Here is a 24033-nt window from a genome sequence, read left to right on the forward strand (position 1 = left end):
TTGCCCACAGACAGCCGACTTGTGCCGTTTTTTTGGAAAAGCCTTTGAGTGCCGCCAGTGTAGGAGTGTATTGCGTGCAGCCGTGCTGGTTGTAATGTGGAAGGCACCGGGCGTATTACATTTATGAGTTTTTGTGGAGTGCCAGAGTTGGAGATGTGTGTGTGTGTGTGTGTGTGTGTATATATATATATATATATATATATATATATATATATATATATATAATATATGTGTTTGGATCAAGTATAGGTGGTCACATGGAAGGGTATTTATGTGTTTCATAGTTGTTTGTACTTCATTCCTGATGAAAGGCGCAGGCCAGCGATATTAAGATAGATAGATAGACAGACAGACAGACAGACAGACAGACAGATAGATAGATAGATAGATAGCAACCCACTTCCAGAAATAGAAGAATTATCATGAAACAGGGTTTTTTCAGGCAACTTGTACCCAGTGTCTTCCTCCACCCCATCCTACAGTATGATCAGAATTGTCTGATTTCTTCTGCAGAGAGAAGCGCCTGAGCTGTGGTTCTTCTCCCTGCACTACAATGGCATCAAACATGAAGGAATGGAGCTGCTACGCATGCCCAGTCGCAGCAGCTTCTCCAATGACACGTTGCGGAGCGCTCCGCTTCTCCAGGGTAGCCCCGGCAGTGATGAGTCATATTGGCTATTTTAGTTAATTGCCTTAAACAAGTTATTATTTCAGAATTATTTAAAAACCAAAAATAGATTTGGCTTATAGCAGCACTTTTATGTTATACAGGTTGAGTATCCCATATCCAAATATTCCGAAATACGGAATATTCCGAAATACGGACTTTTTTGAGTGAGATAGTGAAACCTTTGTTTTTTGATGGCTCAATGTACACAAACTTTGTTTAATACACAAAGTTATAAAAAATATGGTATTAAATGACCTTCAGGTTGTGTATATAAGGTGTATGTGAAACATAAATGAATTGTGTGACTGTACACACACTTTTTTTAATGCACAAAGATATAAAAAATATTGGCTAAAATTACCTTCAGGCTGTGTGTATAAGGTGTATATGTAACATAAATGCATTCTGTGCTTAGATTTAGGTCCCATCACCATGATATCTCATTATGATATGCAATTATTCCAAAATACGGAAAAATCCGATATCCAAAATACCTCTGCTCCCAAGCATTTTGGATAAGGGATACTCAACCTGTAATAATAAATAAAGAGAAAAATATGTGCATTGGGGAATAGGAAATTAGCTAAATGTGTGTATGGCTATGCACAATGGATGCTTGAATGATAGGTGCAGCGTAATTGAAATCTGATGTTCAAAACAATACATTTTAAAATAAATGAAATGATAAAGCAAAAATAATATAGGTAACGAAGAGCTGCAAATCGATTTACTGACAGTTATGTGAATACACAGAAAGAAAGTGTTACATTTTTTTACTTAGTTCCCAAATTAAACATTTGCATACCCCCCTTCAAATTCCTACATTTACCCCGAGGTTAGACCTTTTGGCTACCTGTCATCTGCATTCTAAGGGACTGATTCATGTAAAACAAAAAAAAACAAGTAACTTTGTGTCTGGAACAAAGGGAAGCAAATGCAAGGAAAGCAAATATATTTAGATTTTTTCTGTGCAGGGTAAATACTAGCTGCTTTTGCATGTAGCCCACAAATATTAGAAAGCTTTGTTTTTACACTGCAATTTAGATACAATATCATCAGTTTGAACACAACCAACCCAAATCTAACTCTCTATGCACATTGCATCTGATCCACCTGCAGTTCAGCATGCTTTTGCCCAGTTGCTTTTTTGCTTTAACTACAAACAGCGGCTTCTGCAGTACCTGCAGCGGCAACCACATAGTGTGTGTGTGTGTGTTGGGGGGAGTGGGGCGCTTGGGACATATAAACATACATGTTATATAAATGTACTGACTGATTATCCCAGGGATCGGCAGCACGGTGTGTTTTAAGTTGCCATATGGCACTCGGGAGCAGTCCCTTTCCTTATAAGTATATCCCCAGATTCCTATTGGTCGGCTTAGAAGGAGCATAAAGCCTATTGCTGAGTCCAGGGTCTTAATACAAACAGCGCTGCCAATCCCCTGAATAATCAGGCAGCACATATATTACATACAGCATAACATGTATGTTTATATAGTGTGGTGCCTATAGTAGTTGTGATGGTATCAAGCCATCTCGCATCTGGTCTTCCCCTTTTTTCGCTGGCCTTCAACTTTTCCAAGCATAATGTCTTTCTCTAGGGATCCTGTTCTTCACATGATGTGTCCAAAGCAGGAAAGACACAGTCTTGTCATTTGTGCTTCTAGGGAAAACTTAGGTTTTATCTCGTCTAATACCGATTCATTTGTTCTTAGGGCAGTCCATGGTATACTGTACGTAATATTGGTCTCCAGCACCATTATTCAAAAGCCTCAGTAATCTTCCTATTTTGCTTCTTGACTGTCCAGCTTTCACACCCATACAATGTTACTGAAAAACATAGATTGAACGAGTCATGTCTTGAATATCTTATCAAGATCCCTCATGGCTGTTTCACTAAGTGTTATTTGTCTTCAGATTTCTGGTCTGCTTGCTGCTTTTGGGGTCTATTAACGTTTAGGGGTCTATTTATTAACATTATTTTTACTAAAATAATGTGAAAAATAGTGCAGGGTGAGTATATTATCCTGCAGGGGGGGCCGGGGTGCGCGGTGGTAGTTGTAACAGTTGATAAAGCTAAATATTTATCTTATAACATTCACTATATATTGGTAAGAGACTCAGTACGCAATGGGCGTACGGGGTACCGTAAGGGTACGCACTTAGCGTAGCAAACGCTAGGCCGTGGTCGAGACGCACGAGCGACACGTTCGCTCACGGCTTTACGCTGGGTATCGAGCACGCTATAGGCGGTCCGAGTACCGTAATGCTACGCTACTAGCGTAGCGGACGCCGTGCCCACAAGAGGAACACGAGCGGCGCAGACGCTCACAGGATGACACACAGTAAACCTTGTATGCAACACAATGAAAGGATATGCTTATGCTGTAAACCTTATTACTGTAATATTACCACAATGCAACGCTGATTAACCCTTATCATATGAAAGCTGTTGGAGCGATTAAGACGCTCAGTATACCCTTAGCAATGTAATAAACACACAATACCTTGCTAAGGTTCCAAAACCTTTACTAACGAGATTATAGTATGTAAAAGGGGAAAATACAGTTAACAGTTTATACACTACAGGCTAACATCAATATCTAAACATAATAACTACACATATACAATTTACAACAGCGTAACAATAACAGAGAGAGAGAGAGAGAGAGAGTGAGTATGGCAAATACAAACAGAGAACAAGTTGGTTACAGAGAAACACTTACACACTGGGGAATGATCGCTGCGCAGTCCTGGTACCAGCTCTCAAGTTAGTCAGTGATGAAAACCTTTTGTGGAGAGTAGACTGAGCTGGCCCAAGCTGGCTGCCTTATATACACTGCATACAGTACACTACAAAGGGGCCTACAATCTCATTGTTCATTGGACGCAGGAATCTGTCCTTACATTATAACAAAAGGTCATAGGTTGATTCAAACAGGTGGGCTGTGACTATTTCATACTGCTCAGGTGGGAGGGAATCTCAGGATTCCCGCCGCATGGATAATGAACTGCAAATATAGCAAATGTCCATAAACTTCTTATAGACATAACTATTCGCAGGAGCGATTGATTTCTCTCAAACCAATACCGGAATGTTTCTAATAATATACTCTACCGTTGCATACTAAACACCACTGCTCAAAACCTGTCTGATCCTTCGTATCATGTAAAGAGGGATTTCTCTGTCCATAAACCAGTTACACTAAACAAACTTACTGATATTATTAAGGAGACCATAACCTACGAAATGCACTATTTGGATTAACTATGTGACAATTGAGTCGCCCGCCAGACGCACACAAACTCTACCGTAAATGCACATACCACGCGCTTGAGCGCATGTCCGTGGAGGCGCCGTCACGCAACTGCGAATATGCGCACGCACGGGAGAGAATGTGCACGTGCAGCGGGCAAGCGCATGGGGTTAGTACAAGGCATGAGAATAACGATATTTTTCGACTTTGACACAGTGGGGGGTCGACCGGGCGGCGGTAGCGCAATGTCGGCGGGGGTGGTGCATGCGCAACAGGACACGGGTATTTTTTCCGAAAAATACCCCGATGATGCTGCAGAGTGTCAACGCAGGGACAGAGCTTGACCGCAAGCTCTGTCTCTGCATGCGATAATTGATACATCCCTGTGATGTAATCAATTATCGCAGTGCGAGTTTGGGTGGTTTTATCACCTGCCATCCGCATCCTGTGTGCGGATGGTGATAAATAGGCCCCTTAGTGTTTAGTAGTGGTCCCAGTAGGCTAAAACTATGTACTATTTCAATTTAAAATTTTAAAACTACGTAGCATTTGCAATATCCTCACTGTAGGCCTGACTCAGAGATGTACGTAAACCCGATGCTTTATGCACTTCTCTGATTTTTAGAGTTCTGCGCATGTGCAGATCATGCAATATCCCTTGCAGGGCCCCAAAGACGCAGTTTGATTAACATGCTGTGGCCTTTTGCGGGCTGGGTGGCTCTGCCTGTGTTTCCAGAAAAGAGGGCGTATCGAGAGTGGCGGGGCCAGTGTCTGCAGCTTCCACGGACACTGGCGGGAGGTGTCTTTTTCCTTCAGATGCCTCCTACAAGCACTGGAACGTCACTACGCATGACAAGAAGGAGGGCACAGCCATGGCTGAGTGGGGGCGTGCCAGGAGTCAGGGGCGCCTAGCTTGCGGAACACCACATCTGTCTGTATGCCAACAGTTGAAAAAAAAATTATAAAAATGTATAATTGCGCTTACACTGACAACATGAATACAGAGGTGAATTTCCTCTTAGTCAGTTTCTCCTAGAAAAGTGAAACTGCTCTCCTTGTTTTTTCATGAGAATAAAGGAAATATAGCAGCTTTCAAGAATAAATGGAAGGAAAACTCTTATGCCACATCCATAAATTAAACTGAAATGACAGAAGGAGGTACAATAGTGCAGACAACCAAGATAAAAAGGTGGTGTTTTTATTCGTGGTTAAATTTTGCACTCACAAACAACTCAAATTTGTCAAGCATGTAGCATAATCCAGATCTCCATGGATGTACAACATCTGGTCCAATGAGTTTCTTGATGATAACAGAGAAATACTTCAATAGGGTACTACAAGTTGAAGATGCAATAGTGCAGACACCCAAATAAAAGGGTACATTTTTTTAATTTTAAAAAAATGCACTCACAAACATTTCACATATAACAAACATGTAACAGATTTGCTGATGAAGGAAGGCACTCATATACTCATCCAACGGTTTTCAAAAGGTCCCATAGGGGTATATGCAATTGCGGTCGAATTCCCGAAATTGTCGAATTTCTGGACTTTTTCGACCAAAAAAAAAAATCGCCAATGCAATTCAGTGCTTTCCGTCAAAAAAACGGACTTTCAAAATTCGACTTTTTGAAATTCGACTTTTGTCAAATTCGACTTTTCTGCAATGATACAAGTGCTGCAATTCGACCAAAGTGTATTCAATTCAAGTTTGGAAATTCGACAACAGTGCTTTTAGACAGTAAATTCGTCATTTTCAATCCGCCACACTTTGGAGGGTGAAAGCAATAAAAAAAATTTAAAACCTTTTTTTTTGGTGTTTTTTTTTTTGGTAATAGCATATCTATTTATATTAGAAGGGATTAGGTACTTGGTTTGTCTTTTTTGGAGGCACAAGTATTATTTATATATTTTTAAAAATATTTTTTTTATTTTTTTTATAGCTGGAACGGTAAAATCAAGGAAAAAAATGGCGTGGGGTCCCCCCTCCAAAGCATAACCAGCCTCGGGCTCTTCGAGCTGGTCCTGGTTCTAAAAATGCGGGGAAAAATTTGACAGGGGATCCCTCGTATTTTTAAAACCAGCACCGGGCTCTGCGCCTGGTGCTGGCGCAAAAAATACGGGGGACAAAAAGAGTAGGGGTCCCCCGTATTTTTTACACCAGCATCGGGCTCCACTAGCTGGACTTTTATACAGCGCCCTGCGGCCGTGGCATTAAATATCCAACTAGTCACCCCTGGCCGGGGTACCCTGGGGGAGTGGGGACCCCTTCAATCAAGCGGTCCCCCCCCCCAGCCACCCAAGGGCCAGGGGTGAAGCCCGAGGCTGTCGCCCCCATCCAAGGGCTGCGGATGGGAGGCTGATAGCCTTGAGAAAAATGTCAGAATATTGGTTTTTCCAGTAGTACTACAAGTCCCAGCAAGCCTCCCCCGCAAGCTGGTACTTGGAGAACCACAAGTACCAGCATGCGGGAGAAAAACGGGCCCGCTGGTACCTGTAGTACTACTGGAAAAAAAATACCCAAATAAAAACAGGACACACACACCGTGACAAGTACAACTTTATTACATACTGCCGACACACACATACTTACCTATGTTGACACGCCGACTGCCACAGTCTCCGACGATCCGAGGGTACCTGTTAAAAATTATACTCACCTTCCAGCGTCCAGAGATAAATCCACGTCCAGAGTATAATCCAGGTACTTGGCAAAATAACAAAACGCAAAAACCCGTGCCAGCGGACTGAAAGGGGTCCCATGTTGACACATGAGACCCCTTTCCCCGAATGCAGAGACCTCTACGTGACAGCTGTCACTGAAAGGTCTCTTCAGCCAATCAGCGAGTGCAACGTCCTTGCACTCTGCTGATTGGCTCTGCGCGTCTGAGCTCAGACAGCGCATCGCAAAGCCTCTCCATTATATTCAATGGTGGGAACCTTGCGGTTAGCGGTGGGGTCACCCGCCGGTCAGCGGCTGACCGCGGGTAACCCCCCCGCTGACTGCAAAGTTCCCACCATTGAAATAATGGAGAGAGCTGTGCGATGCGCTGTCACAGCACAGACAGCGCACAGCCAATCAGGTGAGCGCCACGTAGTAGCGCTTCCTGATTGGCTGAAGGGACCTCAGTGACAGGAGTCACGTGGTGTCCCGGCATTCGTGGAAAGGGGTCTCATGTGTCAACATGGGACCCCTTTCAGTCCGTTGGTACGGGTGTGCGTGTTTTTATTTTGCCAAGTACGAGGATTTGATCTCTGGACGTGGATTTATCTCTGGACACTGGCAGGTGAGTATAATTTTTTTCACAGGTACCCTCGGATCCTCGGAGACTGTGCCAGTCGGCGTGTCAACATAGGTAAGTATGTGTGTGTCGGCGGTGTGTAATAAAGTTGTACTTGTCACGGTGTGTGTCTCCTGTTTTTATTTGGGTATTTTTTTCCCAGTAGTACTACAGGTACCAGCGGGCCCGTTTTTCTCCCGCATGCTGGTACTTGTGGTTCTCCAAGTACTAGCTTGCGGGGGAGGCTTGCTGGGACTTGTAGTACTACTGGAAAAAACAATATTCTGTCATTTTACTCAAGGCTATCAGCCTCCCATCCGCAGCCTTTGGATGGGGGGGACAGCCTCGGGCTTCACCCCTGGCCCTTGGGTGGCTGGGGGGGGGACCCTTTGATTGAAGGGGTCCCCACTCCCCCAGGGTACCCCGGCCAGGGGTGACTAGTTGGATATTTAATGCCACGGCCGCAGGGCGCTGTATAAAAGTGACCCCCGGCTGTGGCATTATCTGTCCAGCTAGTGGAGCCCGATGCTGGTGTATAAAATACGGGGGGACCCCTACTCTTTTTGTCCCCCGTATTTTTTGCACCAGCATCAGGCGCAGAGCCCGGTGCTGGTTTTAAAAATACGGGGGATCCCATGTCAATTTTGTCCCCGCATTTTTAGAACCAGGACCAGCTCAAAGAGCCCGAGGCTGGTTATGCTTTGGAGGGGGGACCCCACGCCATTTGTTTCCGGGTTTTTCCCGTTTTTACCCGTTTTTTTAATTCGCGGCAAAATCCGGCAAATCGGCTGTTTTTCGCCCGCGGGAATGTCGAATCCGTTTTTCATTGAATATGGTGAATTCCGGCAGCCACCTGCCGGAATTCACCTGTCGAATTGTGTCGAATTAAAAAACGTCGATAATTTGCCGCGATTCGCCGTGAATTGCATATACCCCATAGAGTTCCGGATACTCGATAGTTCCTTATGGGGTGAGCTTTGGTGCAAGTCCTCCGGTCCAAATGTATATTTTTTAGCCTATCTGCTTAATGCATTTCGAATTCTCAGGAGGATTCGAAATGCATTAAGCAGATAGGCTAAAAAATATACATTTGGACCGGAGGACTTGCACCAGAGCTCACCCCATAAGGAACTATCGAGTATCCGGAACTCTATGGGACCTTTTGAAACACCACCTTTTTATCTTGGTTGACTGCACTATTGTACCTTCTTCTGTCATTTCAGTTTAATTTATGGATGTGGCATAAGAGTTTTCCTTCCATTTATTCTTCAAAGCTGCTCTATTTCCTTGATTCTCGTGAAAAGACAAGGAGAGCAGTTTCACTTTTCTAGGAGGAACTGACTAAGAGGAAATTCACCTGTGTATTCATGTTGTCAGTGTAAGCGCAATTATACATTTTTAGTATTTTTTGTACATTTGTTATTTATGGAGATATAGTGAAAATCCCTATAAAGTGTATTTGCTGCTTTTTAACCACTGTTATATCAGCGCAGAAAGCACAGAAACCTATATATAAGATTTGTATGCCAACAGTTGGCGGGCAGATGGTGAAGCGAACAGAGAGACGGAAAGCTGCGCTGCTCATCTAGCCCCGCTCTGTGTGACCGAACCAGCTCAACAGGCCATCGGCCCTTCTGGCATTTACAGAAGTGCCAGGTAGCCAGTCCGGCCCTGCCTGCATTAGCAGGTAGCCATTCCAGGCATTATCATATTTTGTCACAGCAGCTGCATCCAAAGACACAGCTGCTGTGCAACAGCGTCCATCTCTGCATCAGGTCCTATGCACAAAGCCTCTCCAGGTAAAGTGCCATTCACAACTGTTCTATGGGCCACAATGCTGACTTTAGAATTAATTGGAGTACCAAGCATTTTAAAGGATTTTCAAGTGGACTGAATTTGCTACCATGAAAACACCTTCTACAGAGATGTCCGTTTATCATAAATTTCTGAAACATTATAGTAAAACTTTTATTTACACTATATATATATATATATATATATATTATACACACGTTACTTAGAACACATGCAGTACACACAAATGTACACATAGAACAAATACAGATGCATATATACATATAAAAACATACACACATACATATACACACATAGAACATATAGACATTTACATATACACACAGACAAACACACAGAATACATACACATACACACATACTTTACATATACACACATAGAACACATACACACATCCATATACACACACATTCATTCATATAAACACAAACACACACACTGACTTATGGAGCCTGCCCTTAGGGAAGAGGATGCCGCAGGAGGTCATTGCTGGGTCTGGGCAGGGGCACTTTTCATCATTAGGCCCCGCCCCTATGGAAGAATGCAATGGGTCGGTAGGGAGAGGGCGGAGCCAATATGACGTGCTTCTCCTCTTCCTCACCCCTAACCTATGAATATGCATATAGACACGAGGGGGCAGGGTTCCAATCGCCTGACGTGGGACCACGACAAGTTTAAAAAAAATTGGTCCGTACTCAGAAACCCCCCTGAGTGCACTAGTGACAAGTGAGCTGTAAGTACAACAAAACATATGAAATTATTTGACATCAAGAGGTTTTTATTTTTATATCCCAGATACTGCATCTATAGAGACACATTTGTTTGTTTTTATTCTGTGTCTTTTTGAACAGCGAGCCTCAAGATATGATCAATATATTATTGGACCCAACTACTCCTTTCCCAAAAATGTTGAATTATCCATGCATTATGGAGCCGAAGGATCTGTTTGTCTTCCAAGAAAGAACTAGCGTCACATTTCCCAAGCAGTAATCTCTTAAAGTTTTAAAGTGTCAAAGAAGGAATATGTAAATTATTGATTAGGATGTGCATACAGTTCAGTGGGTAACAGGTGTTGTTTTTCCATTGGTTTTGTGTGTAGAACAGTCTAGTGTAATAGCAGGTAAAGTGTACAGTATATGACAAGTGCGAACTCTAGTGCAGAAGAAGATTGGTATCGCATATTTCAAGCCGCAGGTTTTCCATGGATCGAAACTGAGTTGTCATTGAGATAAAGAGAATGGAATCCATCTGTGTGTTAAACATTGCCTTATTCACCAGACTCTGTGAATATCCATCTCCAGTAAGGAATTCACATGTAGGTTAATACAATTTAGTACTCTGCAAGGTTGTCAGAAATGACACATAACCTAGAACAGAAATTCTTTGTGTTCATTATCATAACTCTAGAGAAACAAACATAGCCAGTGACCCAGTCCAGCCGTGTGATATTGTCACATGCTTTGGACAAAGTCACCCCTTGACTTGTTTCTCCTTGTGCTGCCTTGTAGGTCACTGCTATTGATCTATGTATGTGGCTGTAGACTTAGCTCTCCCAAGCAGGGCTCTCTCTACCTAGTGCTTCTATATCAGACCAACTTGTATGTACTTGTTGTGGGGTTTTTATTTTTGTTTGATTTGTTTTTATGTGTGATATGTTATCTTGTCAAATGTTTCTTTTTATGTGGACTTTCCGACACTAATTAGTGAGTACTGCACTACCTTACAAGTAAAAAATGTGATAATTAATATTAAATGAATTTCCTATGTCTTGTAATTTTAGTGGGTGAACCAATAAACCACGAGGCATGGGAATGGTTTTACCACGTGGTTGGAGAAGGAAAGTGCACCCTGGTCGACACGTGGTGGCAAACCGGTAAATAATCCTGATGGTTGATATTATCCAATATTTAAGCATTTGGCATTCAGCTTGCCTGCAGTGATTTTACCTAAATACACTTATTAAATACTTATATAATACCCTTTAAAGCCTTCAAATGAACTGTATAAGACGCAATAGACAGAGGTACAATCAAACCCCCCTCCCCCCACAACCCCCAGACTAATTAAAAGCATGAATTATATGATACACATTAAAATTGCACAAGTAGGGTTGCAAGTCACCAGAGCGACCAGTAAACCAGCAGCTTGTGCATTTCACCTGCACTGTACAGATGAGCATCCAAAGGTGGTAAAGGCAATGTGACCCTTTCCTCAGATGTCTTCAGATCTGATAAACATTTCAGTCTGTTCTTTTAAAATCTATCAGAAGCTTTTTAAATAAAATAACGAAGATCAAAGTGGTAACTAAAACATAGGTTAAATGTTTGGGGTATCACACAAGAATACTAAAGCCAAAAAGAAAGGAGTAAATACATTACTAAACTTGCATTAGGAAATTAATTTTTGTGCATTATGGCGCCCTACAAATACACTAATAATTATAATAATGAATAATAATAATAAAAAATATCCTCTCCTTGCTTTTATATGTAGCACCAGATTGTGTTTGACGCCCTGATATAGCTGAGCATTCAAACAGTTATGTGTGATAATGGACAGGCCCCCCCATTCCACATTCCTTATACATGGATAGCTGATGAAAAGTCTCCGTTCTTAAATACACGAATAAGCCAAATCATTATGCCCACCAGCCTAATATGCTGTTGCTCCTCTGTGCGCCTACAAAACAGCTCTGACGCACCAAGCTGTGACTCTACAAGACCTCTGAAGGTGTCCTGTGGCAACACATACCACAAATGCTCAATTGGACTGAGATCTGATCATTTGGGAGTCTAGTCCAGGGCAACACTTTGAACTCTAAATCATGTTCCTCAAACCATTCTCGAATTTGCAGTATGGCAGGTGGCAGTATGCTGCTGAAAGAAGCTACTTCAAGAATACAGTTGCTATGAAAGTACGTATCTGGTCCACAAACATGTTTAGATGGGTGGTAAACATCAATGTAATGTTCACATGAATGACCAGATCCAGGATTTCCCAGCAGAACATTGCCCAAAGCATCATACTCCACTGGCTTGTTTTCTTTTCTCAGTCCATCCTGGTGCCGAGCTTTCCCCGGTAAACAATGCACATGTACCTGGCCATCCACATTATGCAACAGAAAATGGAATACATGGGACCAGGCAACCTCCTTCCATTGATGCATGGTCCAGTTCCGATGCTCACATTCCCATTGCAATTTTAAATGTATACAGGAGTTAGCATGGACACTCTGACTGGCCTGTGGCTTCACAGGCCCATATGTTGCAATGTTCCATGCACTATGTGTTGTGACACATTACTCCTTTCACCATATTTACCATCTTATGCAATTATTGCCATAGTAGCCTTTCTGTTGGTTTGTACCAATTTATAGGCTTTGTTGACCTCTCGCATCAATGAGTTTTGGCCACCCAACACCTTGTTGGTGGTTAGTAGTTTTTCCCTCCTTGAGCTACTGTCAGCAGGGACTCCCCCTGTCTGATCTTGGGCACCTAACAAGCCGTGCCATTTCAGAAATTCTTTGACCCAATTGTCTGGCCAAAACTTTTCAAAGTTACTCGGGTCTTTAAGCCTGCCCATATCATCGACACCCAATATGAGTATCTAATGTCAACTTGCCATCTACTATATTCCTGATCTTGGTATGTGTTACAGGACAGTCAACGTTCTTCCCTTCATATGGGAGTGGTCATAATATTTTGGTTCATGGGTGTATTACCTACCTTTTGGGTTAAAAGGTATGCAGCAAACCATATTCCTCAATAAATAGCAATATTATCTCCGTAGTTACTAAAATATATTCGTTACCTGACCACAAGCTCACAATCCTTTATCAACGATATACTTTCTACACTGAATGGGAAATAATAGGGCTTCTTTCTGCCTCGGACAGGCTACCACCTGAAAAGCCCCTATTGTAACCTGCATCTGTGTATAACACCACAAATTTTTACTGGAAAATAAGTTTTTTTTTTCTTTCATCTAGCAAACATGGGCCCTCATTCCGAGTTGTTCGCTCGGTATTTTTCATCGCATCGCAGTGAAAATCCGCTTAGTACGCATGCGCAATGTTCGCACTGCGACTGCGCCAAGTAACTTTACTATGAAGAAAGTATTTTTACTCACGGCTTTTTCTTCGCTCCGGCGATCGTAATGTGATTGACAGGAAATGGGTGTTACTGGGCGGAAACACGGCGTTTCAGGGGCGTGTGGCTGAAAACGCTACCGTTTCCGGAAAAAACGCAGGAGTGGCCGGAGAAACGGTGGGAGTGCCTGGGCGAACGCTGGGTGTGTTTGTGACGTCAACCAGGAACGACAAGCACTGAACTGATCGCACAGGCAGAGTAAGTCTGGAGCTACTCTGAAACTGCTAAGTAGTTAGTAATCGCAATATTGCGAATACATCGGTCGCAATTTTAAGAAGCTAAGATTCACTCCCAGTAGGCGGCGGCTTAGCGTGTGTAACTCTGCTAAATTCGCCTTGCGACCGATCAACTCGGAATGAGGGCCATGGTGAGGAATCCTTCCTTAGCACATAGGTTACTAAAATATGCTCCCTCCCCTTACAGACTATCACTCACTAAATCCTCCAGACATCAGAGCTTGAGGAATTTGAAAAGTGAGAAGAATGTAATGCAGGTACACACTAGTAGATATATCTACAGATGAATTGATCTGCAGGTATAGCTATGGATGGACCAAGCAGTGTATATGCTCAATATACACGAGACTGGCGTCAGGAATTGGGCGGGTGTTTACATGCGCCCACCCAGTTCAGCTGTCAATCACCACCAGCTACTACAGCATGTGTATGGACGGTTGGCTGACCACCCGTACACACAAATCGATGCAACAATATATCGGTAGATATATTGGTCATTGTGTGTTCTACAAGGCCGAAGCTATATATCTGTGAATGACAGCGTTTACTAACATATATCGTTCGTTCACACTGGGCGATGGACCCGAAATATATCAGTTGTTCAGAAGAACAGCCTATGTAACGGCCAGTGTGTATGCACTTTAAGTGAAATAAATAAATAAATAAATAAACAAATACTAGATTTTTCCTTAAATACAGTGCATCCGGAAATTATTCACAGCGTTCACTTTTCCCACATTTTGTTATGATACAGCCTTATTCCAAACTGGAATAAATTATTTTTTTCCCTCAGAATTCTACACACAATACCCCATAATGCAACGTGAAAGAAGTTTTTTTTTAGATTTTTGCCAATTTATTAAAAATGAAAAACTAAGTAATCACATACACATAAGTATTCACAGCCTTTGCTCAATACTTTGTTGATGCACCTTTGGCAGTAATTACAGCCTCAAGTCTTTTGGAATATGATGCAACAAGCTTGGCACACCTATCTTTGGGCAGTTTCGCCCATTCCTCTTTACGCCACTTCTCAAGCTCCATCAAGTTGGATGGGAAGCATTGGTGCACAGCCATTTTCAGATCTCTCCAGAGATGTTCAATTGGATTCAAGTCTGGGAGAGTGGACATTCACAGAGTTGTCCTGAAGCCACTCCTTTGATATCTTGGCTGTGTGCTTAGGGTTGTTGTCCTGTTGAAAGATGAACCGTCGCTCCAGTATAAGGTCAAGTGCGCTCTGGAGCAGGGTTTAATCCAGGATGTCTCTGTACATTGCTGCATTCATCTTTCCCTCTATCCTGACTAGTCTCCCAGTTCCTGCCGCTGAAAAACATTCCCACAGCATGATGCTGCCACCACCATGCTTCACTGTAGGGATGGTATTGGCTTGGTGATGAGCGGTGCCTGGTTTCCTCCAAACATCACGCTTGGCATTCACGCCCAAGAGTTCAATCTTTGTTTCATCAGACCAGAGAATTTTGTTTCTCATGGTCTGAGAGTCCTTCAGGTGCATTTTGGCAAATTCCAGGAGGGCTGCCATGTGATTATTACTAAGGAGTGGATTCTGTCTGGCCACTCTACCATACATGCCTGATTGGTGGACTGCTGCAGAGATGGTTGTCCTTCTGGAAGGTTCTCCTCTCTCCACAGAGGAATGCTATAGCTCTACAGAGTGACCATTATCTGGTTCTTGGTCACCTCCCTGACTAGGGCCATTCTCCCCTGATCGCTCAGTTTAGATGGACGGCCAGCTCTAGGAAGAGTCCTGGTGGTTCCGAACTTCTTCCATTTACGGATGATATAGGCCACTGTGCTCATTGGGACCTTCAAAGCAGCAGATATTTTACTGTACCCTTCCCCATATTTGTCCCTCAAGACAATCCTGTCTCGGAGGTCTACAGACAATTCCTTTGACTTCATGCTTGGTTTGTGCTCAGACATGCACTGTCAAGCGTGACCTTATGTAGACAGGTGTGTGCCTTTTCCGAATCATGTCCAATCAACTGAATTTACCACAGATGGACTCTGGTTAAGTTGTAGGGACATCTCAAGGTTGATCAGTGGAAACAGGATGCACCTGAGCTTAATTCTGAGCTTCATGGCAAAGGCTGTGAATACTTATGTACATGTGACTTCTTAGTTGGGTTTTTTTTTTCTTCCATAAATTTGCAAAAATCTTGTTTTTCACGTTGTCATTATGGGGTATTGTGTGTAGAATTTTGAGGGGAAAAATTAATTTAATCCATTTTGGAATAAGGCTGTAAGATAACAAAATGTGTAAAAAGTGAAGCGCTGTGAATACTTTCTGGATGCACTGTAAATAAATACATAAATAAGGAATGGATACTAGATTATTCCTTGAATAAAAATGGGTCTTAGAGGGTTGGTGCTGAGAGACCAGCAGTCAGGATCCCGGCAGTCAGCATCCTGATGCTGGGATCCCGGCTGCGAGAATGCCAGCAGGTGGGGCAAGCACAATGAAGCCCCTTGCGGGCTAGCTGCCCTTGCTTTGCAGCGGGTTCACTGCGCTCTCCACAGGTTGTATTCCCACTCTATGGGTGTCGTGGACACTGACGAGTGGGAATAGACCCTGATGGTCGGGATTGCATGTGTCGGCATTGTTAGGTGTCAGGATTATGGCGTCGGTATCCTGACCGCTGGGATCCTGACTGCCGGCAATGTAACCACATCCCGTTTTAAATGCCCTGCAGGTAGTAATGAAAAGCTACTAACATTTAGTGAAGACCAACTAATGCCCCTCTTGCAATTCAACATTAACCACTTAACTGACATGATCATATCACATGCGACCGCTCCACCTCACTGCTTCCCCCATTTTTTGACGAGGAGATCCGTTCTGCAGATGTGCATGATATATTTAAATATTTTTTAAAATGTTATGAACGGTTTTGAAGGGAAAAATCGTCAGTTAAGTGGTTAAAGATTGACTGCCAGTGACTCACCAAGTGTTGTTAAAGTACAAGCATGTTTAAACTGGGCATGCTGTCTACCCTACTTTACATAGATAATATAGATATATACAACCCTAATATATAAACTACACAACTTATATACAGTATACATAAACATTATACCATACTTGATGACATTTTGGGGAGGAGCCAGACAGGTCGGTGCATTACGGGGAGTGGCAAGGCACAGGGGGTCGTGGTGGGGAAAAATATTATCCTCTTTGTGGTGGAGCTGAGCGTGGCCGCGAGATTGCGTCATCGTGGCCCCCATCCCCACAACACTATGCCAAGATTACTGACATAGTGGAGCAGGAGGCGGGACCAGGATGACACAATTCAACGTGAACTGCGTCATCGGCACCCCCCGGGGTAATATGTGTGTTGCTCCTGCAGGGATGCGGGGGCTTGTCTGCCGTCCAAGAGACTTGCCAACTTTTCTGGGCGGCTGGGAGCGCCAATGATTTTCAGGAGCCTCCTGGCCATTAGGGGGGAGAGTAGGCAAGTATGCATTACACGTCACATACAGCATACATACAGACATACACAAATACATATTATTTACTATTAGATATGTATACATTATACACACTGTCACCCATGCAAAATATGCATACAATGTAAACACACAACATGCTATTCATTCACTGACTCCCGGGTGGACTGGACAGATATCAAATGTTATTGTCAGTCTGACAGGGAGACACTATTGCAGTTCACCCCATATACAGCAGTCCTAGAAGAGACAGGAGGTCAGTATGTTTTGTTTTCCAGTATTTAGCCTCCCTCACAGTATACAGCATACTCTCCAACATTTTACACATGAAAACCGGTACAAATTAGGAAAGGGGGCATGGCCACGGGTAAAAGGGGCATGGCCATGCCCCCTTTCATATACTTTCAATGTTAATTTGGAGAGTCAAAAATCGGTACAAAGATCTTTTTGGCAGGTACGGACCATAAAAAAAGGTACTGTACCTGCCAAAAAGGTACAGTTGGAGGGTATGATGCAGTGCCTAGTACAATGGTTATCAATCTGCAGTAAGTGTGTCCCACAGTAGAGTTTCTCATCCCTCAGAACACAACTCAGTGAAGGGTGTAGTATGGTATGCCAGTGGCCGGGCTCCCGGCGACCAGCATACCGGCGCCGGAATCCTGACCGCCGGCATACCGACAGCGTGGCGAGCGCAAATGAGCCCCTTGCGGGCTCGCTGCGCTCGCCACGCTGTGGGCACAGTGGCACGCTACGCGCACAACGCTATTTATGCTCCCACCAGGGGAGTCGTGGACCCCCAAGAGGGAGTGAAAGTGTCAGTATGCCGGCTGTCGGGATTCCGGCGCCGGTATACTGTGCGCCGGGATCCCGACAGCCGTCAAACTGAAGACCACCCCTCAGTGAAATGGGGAAAGAGGACCCACACAATGCTTACACAAAGCCCAATACAGTACATTGGCCAACGGCACCCTCCATGCTCAGTCAGCTCCACAGCACACCGAAGGTCTCTAGTGTCTGCAGCAGTTGTTCTAGTAACCAATAGGAAACAGTTATGATTGATCTACTGTGAAGGCTGCTTCCTACAGATTCTAAGGACAGCAGACAAGGAACAGTGCTAGAGGCCAGTTGATAGAACTGGAGTAGATGTGTAATGGTGGGTACACACTGGAAAGATATATCTGCAGATCAATTGATCTGCAGATATATCTATGGACGGATCGGGCAGTGTGCTGTGCATGCACACTGCCTGATCTGTCGGGGACTGACGTCATGAACTGGGCTGGCGTGTACACACACCCGCCCAGTTCAGCTGTCAATCACCGCCGGCCGCCGCAGCATGTGTACGGGCGGTCAGTCGACCGCCGTACACACACAGCGACGCGCCAATATATCGGTAGATATATTGGCCATCGGCTGTGCTGCGGGGCCGACGCGATACGTCTGTGAACGGCGGAGTTCACAGACGTATCGGCCGTACACACTGGCCGACGGACCCGCGATATATTGGCCGTTCAAGAGAACGGACGATATATCGGCCAGTGTGTACGGGCCTTAAGGGTCACTTGGTCACTGAAGACCTAATTTGTCCAACCCAGGGATTTCTGATTAAATAAGTCTGGGATTTAACAGACAATTGTAACACTAGCTCTGATCCTTTAAGCCTAAAAGGGATGTCTGTCACATTTATGAGAAAGGGAAACTTCTCTCTATAGCCATTGATTAATTATGGACCGCAAAGAGTTAGACTGATAACTGTTAATGTTTTAGTGTCCTCATATTATATTTACAACTCCCCCCCCCCCCCCCCCCCAAAAAAAAAAAAAACCGATGTAACTTTCTGATAGAAATCAAAGTTAACCTATTGCAGTATACGTGAAACTTCTAGCAATTATTTTTCAAGGTAATGTAACCAATAGCATAAAACAGCCCAGCAATTCACCTAAGATAGACTTATGGAAAACTATACAGTTTTCTTGGATATTTTGCCGCCATAAAGAGAACTTATCCTTGTTTATGGTAATCAGCAATAAGTAGGTAATGTTTAACATGTACGAACACTATGGAAAGGAATCTGACTACCTTATCGTTAGCCTATAAAGTTCACTTGCCTTTTTAAACTTCTTTTCCCATACTGTAATTTTCCACTGTATGTTTAATTCTTATAGCTGGTTATTCTAATCATATTCTGATATATTATTTTTGTAATGTTTCAAGTAGCATAAGCACTGTAATTAATCCAGCCAGTAAGAACCAGCGTTTCTGAAAGCTCCCAAAAAGAGTGCAGTGTTTAGACATGTTGGTGTTGACGGTGAAGCTTGGTAGCAAAGTGCTGTGGATACCAACTGATTGCCGTCACACCGCGTGAAGTTACCATACCCTAGCAAATTGCCTATTTGCAGTATAAAGGGAAAATGGTAAAAATAAGGAAGTTAACTTGCAGATGTCACAATTAAAGACTATTAACCACCTTTATGGCATGTCCTTATTACTAGAGATGTGCAGGTTCTGATCTACTCGGTTGTTAACGCCAAAATGAACGCAAGTTTGGATTTATCCAGATTTTTATCATTGGCTATCCAAAACACGTGACATCTGAGAGCCAATAAGATGCCGTTTTGAGTTCTGGGTAAATCAAGGTAAAACCAGGTACTTGTTACGTGTCACTATTATAGATTTTACATGTTTTGCATCAGTGGAAGGGACTGCAAACCTAGGCATGCACACGAGTGAAGGGACATCGAAACCTTCCTTATTGCAGGTTTCATTGTTGTCTACAAAGTACAAGGAGCATCCAATTGAGGCTGTGGTCTGTGTCCAATCTCTGGCACTTCCAAAGATATGGAAAAATCAATCTTGTTAGCAGAGATAAAAATACTGTTCGTCCTCTTGAAAACAGGGAATGTCACTGAATGCACCCTCTCATTTACACGTCTGTAATGTGGGTGCATCACTAGGCATATTCCTGTGCCTGGCCCGCTTTCAGTGCAGATCACCCAATTTGTTAACAACTTGTAATGTTTTATTTGACCTGTGTGAATGAGAACCACATCTCTTCTGGTGTCATCTTCTGGTCATAGAGTAATAACGCCCAAAGATTAAGCAATAGCATAACAAAGTGGTATTGCTGTTTTAAGACAAACTAACAGTGGGCAACCACTTATCCCATATACAGTACAAATGTGGCCTGCAGGGGTGTAGACAGGCGTGTACTGACAGCAGATGGTGATTCGTATGACATACATCCATGCTTCTCACCCAAGTGCTCGACAATGAAATTACCCATCCTGCCCACTCTCTACTCTTTTATGCAGAGATGAGAAGCTGAACTGGGCTAAAGGTCCGTACACATTAGACGATGTCGCTCTATGAGCGACGTCGTCTAATGTTTCCCCTCCCGGCTGGCTGGTCAGTCGGCGGCCGACTGTACACACTGAGCGATATGACCGCTCATATCGTTCAGTGACGTCACGCCTCTGCCAGCCGTGCATGCAGGTCCTGGACGATAGTCCAGTTCCTGCATGCATGCACTGCCGACAGCGATGATTATTTCCGACCCGTGGGGCCGCGCATTGGTCGTCGCTGTATGCATACACACCTGCCAATAAAATGAGCGACGTCGCTCAGGGAGGGGGAAAATGAGCGACGTCGCTCATTTTATCGGCAACTGTGTATGGGCCTTAATACAGGTAACATGCCTGCCCTTCTTCTGTTTTCTATCTAAAAGGGGCCACTGGGGAGAACAGTCCCTAATCTGCAGGGCTTCATTAATGAATAACAGCAACATTAATGATAATGATAGTTGAACACTGATATCGCCTATTGCACGCTGCACAACTGAAGAGTATGCAAATACTGTAGTGCCGGGTGGGTTACTAGGGATAAAGAAAATGAATGTAAGATTTAGTGATCCTGTGAGCGACTCATGAATGTAAAAGAGATCTGCTGTAATTGCAGAACCAACTGAGTAATGCTGCCCATACACCTAAAGATTTATTGTCAGATCTGGACGGTTGGAATGAAAACCTGGTAATGGATGCGAGCAAATGACAGTTGGCCATTTGCTCCTAAATGCCTGTAAAACTGACACGTGGATTTAACCAATTGGTCTGTTTGACCATTTTTGTCTGTTTTCCAGTGTTTCGGAGCAAATGGTCAATTGTCATTTGCTCTAATCCATTACCAGATTTTAATTCCAACCAGACAGATCTGACAAATAATCTGTAGGTGTATGGCCAGTTTAAGAGGCAGCCAGCATACCCATTATTAGCATTCCTACGTGTACACCTGCATTGGGATATTTTGTCATGCATTAAGAACAGAAATTCTTCTAGGATAACAATTCACTTTTTTCTTTATGTTGGTCATCTATGATGCACTTGTGCGTTGTGAAATATATGCTTCTGCAAACATAGCCCAACAAATTCAGCTTGGGAAAGGGCTGATCAGAGCGGCCCATACGGGTAACTGTTAGCAGATTTATTACACCTGGTGTTAGAGGAATCCTGATATTTAAACAATTGGAGCGCTTTAACTTCGTACAGTATATGCACTTACCTCTCAGATGCAGAGGGTAACCTCTATACAGGGGCTGGCTTATGAGCCACACCCACAAAGGCTCAGTATAGCCAGTAAGCAGCCATGACAACACTCAGCAACATTTTGAAAGAAAGCAGAAAATATGCCCGCTCTCGTTTTTACCCATTATACATCAGGTACATGCAGTCAGGGGTCATTAATAATTAAAATAATGCAAAGAAGATACTTATGACACACATTCTGTGTCATAAGTACTGTATATACTTTAGCCTTTGTATTATTTTAATCAATTTTACCTGTGTAAAAATAAGTTTTAAAAGTGTTTCGAAGGCATCACTCTCCGTGCCTCCCGCTGATAATGTGAAAGGGCCAGAAGGCGGGAGGCGGGGCCAGGTATCGGGAAGTAAAATCCCATTAAAAAAAGCCCTCTAAGCGGCACTGGTACAAGTGCCTCTTTGACAGGGGCATGCTTTCAGCCCATATGAAAAAGGCGATTGGGCAGTGGCGGATTCGGGGAGGGGGGGATCATCTAGTGTTTTTTTTTTTAAATTATTATTATATTCAAATTAAACTATGGGCCTAATTCAGATCTGATCATAGATGTGCTAAATTTAGCACATCTACGACGCCCAGCACAGGACTAGTCCGCCTCGCATATCTGGCTCCTCCCCTCTTCTCTCACTCTTTCTCTGACCTCGGATTCCTGTTCAGGCTGCTCTTGTCACCGGCGATCGCCGGAGTTAACACCAAAGGAGGACTAGGTAAGTAAATAGCAATAAATTGTCATTCACTACCCTTTCCTTCTACTGTCACACTCTCACCCAGTTACTGCTGTTACCCTTTTCCTGGCGTCACCATCTCCCTGGCATCACCCACTGCTGTCACCCTCTCCCTAGCGTCACTCTCTCCCTGTCACTCACTACTGTCACCTTCTCCCTGGCGTCACTCTCTGTCACACACACTGCTGTCACCCTTTCTCTGGCTTCACTCCTTGTCACCCACTGCTATCACCCTCTCCCTGGCATCACCCTCCCCATCACTCTCTTCCTGGCATCACCTACTGCTGTCACCCTCTGCCTGACGTCACGCTCTTCCTGTCACCCACTGCCTGGCGTCACGCTCATCCTGTCCCCCTCTCCCTGGCATCACTCTTCCTGTCACCCTCTCCCTGTCGCCCACTGCTGTCACCCTCTCTCAGGCATCACCCTCTCCCTGTCACCCACTGCTGGCTATTTTGTTGTCCAGGACTTCCATTAACTTAATAGTGCCACACCCATGGTGCTAATAAGTTAATGGAAGCCCTTGACAACAAAATTGCATTCATGTCCTCCTCCCACTGCCCTCCCCAGTCCCAAACACTAATTTTATTTTTTTATTTTATAAAAATGTACAATATATTAGCCGCCTGCTCATCACAAGTTTGATGAGCCGGCAGGCTGCAGGCATTGGCGGCGGCATCGGACTGAGATGCAAATTAGTGGCGGGAGGGAGGTACAATTGATGGTAGGTGAGTTTGTAAGCTATTGTCGGTGGTGGGGGTAGCGGGCTTCGGCTCAGGGGCAGTAGCGGCGGTAGGGGTCATCGGCGGGTTTCAGCGGACATTATGGCTGCAGTGCCTCACCAGCTACTGACCTCACCGCACGCCTCTGTTATACATGGTACCAGGTGTGTGGCAATATTGATGTCATATATGTGTTATGAGCCACGGCAGTGGCTCATTCCTGTTTTGCATTTTGGTTATGTATTTTATGTTATACTTCTGTTTCTGTTCCCCGTGGGTGTCATGGGGTGTTCGGAGCCCACCCTTAAGGAGAGGGTACTGTTATGAACCACAGGTAGTGGTTTATTCCTGTTTTCCGTTTATGTATTTTATAGTTCTCTTGCAGGCCAGGATTTCCCATTGCTCTGGTTTAGAAGACTCTTGTTTGCTGCCGGTGGTGAGTCTGTGTAATTGCAGATTGTTCCCATGTGTTCAGCCTCACCTGTCTGTTAATTGCACCTGTCAGTTGTGCAGCAGGGCAGCTGCACAACATAATTAATTAGGGCTCTCTGTTATATTCTGGCTCAGTGCAATACACAGACGCCGGTGATAGTTCTGAGCTAGTTCCTGCCAGTTCCTGAGTTTCTGAGCTTCTGTCTTGCAGCTTATGTCTAGCAGCTTCTGTCTAGCTGCTTCCAGCCTTGTTCCAGTGTCTGATCCAGTGTCCTGCCGTGAAGCATTCCTGTCCAGAAGTCCTGTGGCTTTGTCTGTGCCTGATCGAGTATCTGGCTTCTTGGTGTCCACCGGTCTGTCGTTTGGGATTCTGCCTGTCCTCCGGTTCTGTGAGCCTGTGTCTGCTACATTGGGGGTTCCTGTCCGTTTGCCAGTATTTGTACCAGTTCTGTGAGTAGCGGCTTTGCCGCGTCCGTCGGCCTAGGCCGCTGTATTCTTTGGTTAAAAAAAAAAATTTTTTTTTTATTTTTTTTTATTTTTTTTTAACCAAAGAATACAGCGGCCTAGGCCGACGGATGCGGCAAAGCCGCTACTCACGGAACTGGTACAAATACTGGCAAACGGACAGGAACCCCCAATGTAGCAGACACAGGCTCACAGAACCGGAGGACAGGCAGAATCCCAAACGACAG

General features: G+C 44.0%; 1 protein-coding gene across 1 annotated transcript in view; it reads left to right on the forward strand.

The window, feature by feature from the left end:
• Nucleotides 1-24033, forward strand: part of ACSS1 (acyl-CoA synthetase short chain family member 1) — a 317320-nt gene that overhangs the window by 217684 nt on the left and 75603 nt on the right. The window contains exon 8 of the mRNA XM_063918130.1: nucleotides 10804-10896. Coding sequence (XP_063774200.1) covers nucleotides 10804-10896 — 93 coding nt within the window. The remainder of the gene's footprint in view (nucleotides 1-10803; nucleotides 10897-24033) is intronic.

This window comes from Pseudophryne corroboree, chromosome 4 (genome assembly GCF_028390025.1).
Source record: "Pseudophryne corroboree isolate aPseCor3 chromosome 4, aPseCor3.hap2, whole genome shotgun sequence".
In the NCBI taxonomy this organism is placed as follows: Eukaryota; Metazoa; Chordata; class Amphibia; order Anura; family Myobatrachidae; genus Pseudophryne; species Pseudophryne corroboree.